The sequence below is a fragment of the Stegodyphus dumicola genome, chromosome 2 (assembly GCF_044657685.1).
Source record: "Stegodyphus dumicola isolate Sdum_Otavi_A_Nest chromosome 2, ASM4465768v1".
Classification (NCBI taxonomy): Eukaryota; Metazoa; Arthropoda; class Arachnida; order Araneae; family Eresidae; genus Stegodyphus; species Stegodyphus dumicola.
This window is the reverse complement of record NC_140769.1, coordinates 112807518-112814744: the sequence shown is the minus strand read 5'-3', so window position 1 is coordinate 112814744 and position 7227 is coordinate 112807518. Positions and strand designations below refer to the sequence as shown.

The window sequence follows — 7227 nt, the reverse complement described above, 5'->3', positions numbered from 1 at the left end:
TTTAGGAAATCTGCAAGGAATATTTGTAGAATTATCAACAATTTAAAAGCTGTTTATGTGCGGTTAAGCCTAATTTTTAAATAACATGGCGGACATATTTGTTTACATTTCAAACAGCAGAATAGTAGATTTGTAACCAATCTAGAGAGACTAAGCTTCGCAACAACAAAGATAAGGCCTTCATTTATTATTGCGAATTAAATCATGCTTAATCCTTCCTGAAATTTTTTCGAGGAAATAAGTGTTTAAGATTTACTTCGTAATTTTTAATATATATATATATATTGAGTTTTTATGCGTTTTTGCCTTGTCGCGAAGTGAGAACTGAATTAATCGAATAAGAAATGTTGAATCGTCTGTGAAAAACTGTTTCTTTTTTTTTTTTTTTTTTGTTTACTTAATTTTTTATACATCGTTCTAGATTTATTATAGTATTTGAATAGAACATGTGGCATCGATTAGATAATTCTTCAAATGATAGAAATTTTGTGCCTTCTGAGTTATAATATGAACGAAATATAACGCTGTGAAGTGAACCTAGCGCCAGAGCGTCGCTATGGTAAACAAACAGAGTGAATTTTAATTATAAATACGTAAATTAAAATTCACTCTTTATTCTATTGTGGTTTATTCGCTATCGACGAAGTAGATTTAATTCAATCCAATAAGTTTAAATGAAATGCAAGAAAAAATGCATATAATTTAATATTCCGTACAAGGAAGTCACATGGTGTACACGTCAGATTTTTTCATTTAACTTTGCCAAAATATACGTTTTACAAGTTCACCTTTCTGACCCCTTTACATATGACTTGGAAATATTATAACAGTTTATGTTCGTTTTATTAGCATGCAGCTCTTCCCAAAATTATTGCCAATACAACATTTCAGATTTCAGTTTTGAACAGTCTGCGACAGTGCAAATCGAGAAAGCAATGGAAAATAGTAGAAACGTGGACTCAATACTATCGCAATGCGCAGTAGCCTATCGTTATTTGCTTTGAATAATTTCTATTAAACGTGGTGTTTAAACTAAGCTCCAAAGCGCGGATCTCTTTTTACCTAACTTCGATCCGCGCTTTTCCTGGTAATTGTAGTTCTTAAAGAAAACGATTTATAGACGAAAATTTAGTTCAGTTAGTGACGTTATTTCAGCTGAATAAGATTCACTGAAACAGTTTTCATAAAATGCAGTGGCCACATGAATAAGGAACTAACTTCCAAACTTTGAAAAATTGACTGAATGATGGGACCGTTGCGTAAAATCTAAGAGAAAATCTCTTGAATAATATATTTTGTCTTGTATATGTGTTTCGTGATTTTACTATTATATTTATAGCTGTATTTCTATTTCATCTTAGCGCCTCCTATAATGTTTTTAAAAACTATTTATCTCCGTTATTTTTCAGATTTAAAAAATAATAAAAAATAAACAATTTATAATAAATTTTAAAAAATTATGAATTTTTCAGATTTTATATTACGCCCAAAGGAGCATTTTTTAACATTTTGCATGTTACCTTTATTTATTAAGTATCATGTTCTTAACACTTAAACCATAAAATTCAATTCAACAACAATATCGCAAAATAGCATATCTTTAGAATTTCCGATACACACAGCCTCGCGCGCTGGAGATATATATATATATATATATTTTTTTCCATAGAGTGTTGCCATTGCTCGCTTTAAAATCGTTGAGTTTGTTAATCAAAAATTCGTTAACGTTTTTGATGACTCTAGGGACCGCTGTTTTATCACAATGCGAGAAACATATATACATTTATGTAGATTCTTCATTATTTATAATTTTTAAATATAATACAGGGCGACAATTTGAAAAGTCATTCAGACTTTTATAGTGATTTTCACGCAAAATGCCCTTTCAAGATGAACTAACCCCCCTTTGGGCTAATAAAAAGAAAAATGTAATTTTTTTCCTTCCTGTTGTCAAGTTCTCGAATGTTTATTTATTAAACAGTTAAAAGGAAGTTGTAGGTTAAGAAAAGGAAGAAGGAGAAGGATTATTTTAACATTTCCTTTATCAAGATTTATTCCAACTGCTGTAGGTGATTGCTAGTCAGTTATTGCATATTTGATTACAAGTATAAATTATGTTATTTACATTTTTTTCAGCAATTATAATACGCGTTTGCGGGTTAAATGATGACTACATTTGCATTCTGATGATTTTCAGTTTTTAACACAGCTTTTAATCTTAACCTGTTATATAAGATGGATATGTGTCGAGAGCAACTCAACGCTTGTGTAAACGTAATTTTTCTTATTCTTCACGGTTTGGCAATACTGTAGTTTTTAGTTTTATGTTTGGAATATTACAAAGAAAGGCGGAAATGCGCCATGTTTTTGCCCCGCTGAGATGGATTGCCTGGTTTATTTTGATTACTTACCCCCCCCCCCTTTTTTTTTTTTTTTTTTTTTTTTTACTGGAGAACCGATAGAATGAATGGAATTCATGTGGAGTCTCGCAGCAACATGCATGCATTACATCGACATTTAATTTCGTTTTATTTTATAAAAAGTACTTGTGTAATATTAAACACATGGTATTTAAGATATAGGATAAATTTAGTTTTCTTTGTAATATCTTTCCTTACCTTGCATACATACGTATAAATTATAAATTTTAGAGATTGTATGCTTTTTTGTAACAGAAATTGATAAACACTTCTGGGGACACATTTATGATTCCAGGCTATGCAAGCTAGGGAGTACTTTTTTGTTTAATTAACAAAGTTTACACCTTCGATAAAAATACATACTCTCGTGAAAACTTACTCTTCTCGATTTAATTTGCTTTATCAGTGAAAGCAGGTTATTTTATGAATACAGGTTTGTTATCATTTTTGTAATTCATTTTTAGATCAATTTTGTGTTCAGATGAGGTAAAAAGAGATAGTATTTAAAGGAAGGTGTTGCATTGTAGAATCAGAGCGTACTCCGCCTGCTGAAGGCTGCGTTACCAATCTCTTGATAGCAGTTTACTGGGGTGTTTCGTTATTCTCGCCATTAGGCTTCTCGCAACGTGCGCGGATTCTGTCTGTGTTGGGCTAACTTACGATTTACTTAGTTAAGTTAAATTCTTTACTTTTATTTTATGCCATAAATGCTGGCTGATTTTGTAAGCACGGGCAGTGGCTTCTGTAAATCTATTGGTTTTAATGAATGAGTCCTTTACACTCTTTCAGTCTCTGCTGTAGTTGTACACTGCGGGTAAAAAAAAAAAAAAAAAAAAAAAAAGTTCGATACCTCCCTTTCTACTCGGTCGATTGAGAAATACAACTTGCGTTTTTCATGTCTCGAAAGCACGACTTAGGATATGTATTAAATTTTTTTATAGCATTGTTCTAATATAGGTATTTTGACACAAAATAGGATTTTTCTGAAATGACATGTCAATTTTTTTCCATATTTTGATTCTACGACTCAAACTATGCCAAACAGCCGAGTTTTGTAAAAACTGCACGAGTAGTTTTTAAAAAGGTAGCTCTCAAAATTTTACCTCCTCCATGTTAGTTGAATATTGTATATATTTATTAATATCTCTTTTTTTATTAAATTTGTTTAATTCTTCCTTTCAAATTTCGAAATTTAGGTTCATTCCGAATGAAATTCGCCCATTTTTTATGATTTACTTTTAAAATTTGTATTTTTAAATCATTTTTATAAATATTTTGGAAAAAAAATGTGAATTATAACCTGTAAAAGTTTTACCATCATTTTAAAGTACATGTGTTTGTAAGCATACCTACAAAAAATTAGAGCTTTTCATTCAAAATTTCCTAAGATATACGTGAAATTACATATTGGCGCGTTTTGAAATTTGGCATATTTTGTTATAAGCGATAATAACGCCAAATGTGGTTTACGCACTTTGTAAAAATTATATGAAAGCATGAAGGATGATTTTTTCCCGCTTCTGTACAGTGACAAAAAGGAAAGGAAAATAAGTTGCTATAAATTAAAAAGCATACCAAGTGAATCATTCGTGGAGCAAACTGGAAAAACATGCGCCAAGATAAATTTTTTTAATTTCTCACCAAATATTGCAAAATTTAATATCTAGGCGTAATTTGAATCGTACAATCGAAATATGGGGGAAAATGGCATTTTATTTCAGAAAAAGTCCTAGTTTGTTTCAAAATACCTATGTCAGAATAATGCTATATATTAATCTAATGTATATGCGAAGTCGTGCTTTCGAGACATGAAAAACGAAATTTGAATTTCGTGAACCGGCCCAGCAGAACGGGAGATATAGAACTGCTCCCCCTTTTTTTTTTTTTTTTTTTTATTTTTTTAAGCGCAGTATGCATTCCAAGAATTCGTTTAAGTTTTCCAGAGTTCTCATCTAGTTTATGTTACCAAAGAAGGTGAGACTCTATAATACATACCCTTATATACCGAAATCGAAATTATTTTTCATAACTCAGGTATTTAATGTGCATCTTCAAAATGTATCTTTTATATGTGTGTACTATATTTGATCTTAAACAAAAAGATGAACTTAAAAAGAGCTGAAAAGAACTTAAAAAATAAATAAATAAAAATACACCCTCTGGTGATTTCTAAATCTGATTCGAATACTGTAATGTGTAATAAATTTGGGCCTAGTGAATATGTGTTGAATCTAATTTAAATGCATATAACCCGCATAGCACAAAAACGTTCTTGGGATATCCTAAGGATGCTGCTCGCGGGATATGCGCGCATCCTCATGACATCCTGGAATATTCCCTGAACCTCCTAAACACATCTTCCCGAGTGCTTAATGTCACATCCCAGCATATCCTCATGACATCATAAGTCCCATCGACAGCATACGGGATAGTATTAGGATCTGAATTCCTACTTTCTACATCCTCAGGACATTGCACTAGCCTCCTAATCCCATCTCATTATATCCCAAGAACATCCTATCTAGGTCCCGTAAACAGCGTATGAGATGTTATTAGGATTAAAGTCCTACTTACATCGTATCTAGATTCACTAGACGTTACTAAAATATATTTAAACATCTATTAGATATCCAGAAATTTGTAAAAAAAGTTCAATTGGCGTTCATTAGATATAATTTGTCTACAACTGCATAACTGAAATATATTTTATGTATATATTAAAAGCTACCGTTGGCGACATTAAATGGATAACTTTTACGCAACGGAGGAACAATAAGAGCAATTTATGATTAAATTTAATTGGAAAATATGAAATATATCTTACACAGAGGAATAATCCTTCGCAATTTCAGTAAATGTATTTTGTGTGAAAATGATAACACAGATCTTTAAGCAACTTTTTATTCACATTTTTCATACATTACAATTTCATACACTTTTTTAAATTTGTTTACAAAAACATTCATTTCTCAATATTTATATTACACATACGCAAGTGCACTTATTGAGGAAATAGTTCTCAATTCTGTGAGCACCTTTAAAGTTTAGATCTAAAAAGCAATGACTAAAACTTTCATATTCTTCAAAAAGTTATTTAGAACAAATATACTTTGAATTGAAACGACGTCATACAAAAATTTCATGGTCCGAATCGGAATGAGATCCTTGCAAATGAATTCCCGAATCGTAGGATTCCATATCTTCATGCAAATAGTATAAACTTGTTATAGAGCTAGATCTCCTGTAAGGAGGCGCCATCTTTCTGCATCGGAAGCATATTTCAGATTTGTCGATGAAGATGAGAGGCCTGGAATCGTCATTTGCGTTCGACGTCGCCCGATGACGCTGTTTGGAGTCTTCCTTCCGATACCGACCGCGATATTTTGTGCATCTATTATAGTGGTGGTGGTGTTTGTGGGGCTTAAAGTCGGTACTGGTGGCTGAAAGACTAGAACGAGATGACAGAGTAGATTCTGGAGAAGTTTCTGGAAGTTCTCCCGGATCTGAGAGTGATTCTAGACTCGGGGAATTGCTATCTCTACTTCTATCCACTGGATCTTCTATATCGATGTCATCGCCATCATCGTCATCGTCATCCATGCATAAGGCGCTGTGTCGCTGCCGTTCTCGTAATTCCGCAATAGAATCGTGTAAAGACAACAGCTGCCGGAAGAGGTCATTGTCTTGAGCAATCAAGGAACTCTAAAAGTAAAAAGATTAAAAAAAACATTAAAAATATATAACGCCATATATAATTATGTTAAAAAAAGTAATTAAATTGAAAAAAAAAACATTCTATATTATTACTAGCCCAAAGGGCACGCATCTCTGTACTCGAATCCTTCATTAAATTACTTTATAACAGGACACGGACCCTTTCCCACATATTTCTACACAAGAAATAGGGCGAACTTTGATATCTGCATATGTGGGGATCAGGGAACTCCTGATCATTACACTTTCTCATGCCCCTTAACTGAGGATATTCACATAAAATCCCCACGAACTGATCACCTTGCATTCCAAAGGTTTCTAATTAAAGATAAACATCAGTATCCAAAGTTTCAAAAAATTATGCAACGATTCTCTTCCTACGGCCTAGATCTCTGTCAAGTGCAAGTCCACATGTTGCATAAATTTAGTGAACTTTTGCATGCTGTGATTATGGACAGAATGACTCCACTCATGAACTTTATAAACTATAATAAACCTTCATATTTGAAATAACCCATAGACGCCCGCCTCTTTAGCATTATTATTACAATTGATTATAACATTGTGTTGCCAGTACTAATTATAATTATCTCATTATGTTTATCTGTTTACTAATTATGTTTATCTCCTATTTTTGTTGCACCAAATCAGATGTTCAATTTAATTTGTGAATTTCAAATTGTATTCAGACTATTTTGTAATTTACTTATGTCCTACATCATTATTTTAAATAAATACCAGATGCGTTGAGATTGCACGATATACCATAGCAGGCAAACTCTACACCATTTGAAAAGCTTCAGTCTATGTAACTTCTTATAAAACTTGCAATCTCCCCCTTTTTTTATGAAGTTAGTATGGGAAGGCATTCTCAGTTGATCTATGGAAGTTAGTACGGGAAGGCATTCTCAGTTGACCTATTGAAGTTAGTATGGGAAGGCATTCTCAGTTAACCTATGGTATCGCTGGTGTCCCCCCTACTTTTACCTGTACCTGTACCTATTATTTTCGTTTTGGCATTTTGCGTCGTTTTTAAATTGTTGATACCTAATATTAGACTCATGAATTATATTTAAAGAAATTAAATGATTAA

At 32.2% G+C, this 7227-nt stretch overlaps 1 protein-coding gene across 1 annotated transcript in view; it reads right to left on the bottom strand.

Annotated features, from left to right (window-relative positions):
• Window positions 1-5307: 5307 nt before the first annotated feature.
• Window positions 5308-7227, bottom strand: part of LOC118186481 (uncharacterized) — a 150447-nt gene continuing 148527 nt past the window's right edge. The window contains exon 2 of the mRNA XM_085811033.1: window positions 5308-6122. Coding sequence (XP_085667159.1) covers window positions 5547-6122 — 576 coding nt within the window. The 3' untranslated portion in view covers window positions 5308-5546. The remainder of the gene's footprint in view (window positions 6123-7227) is intronic.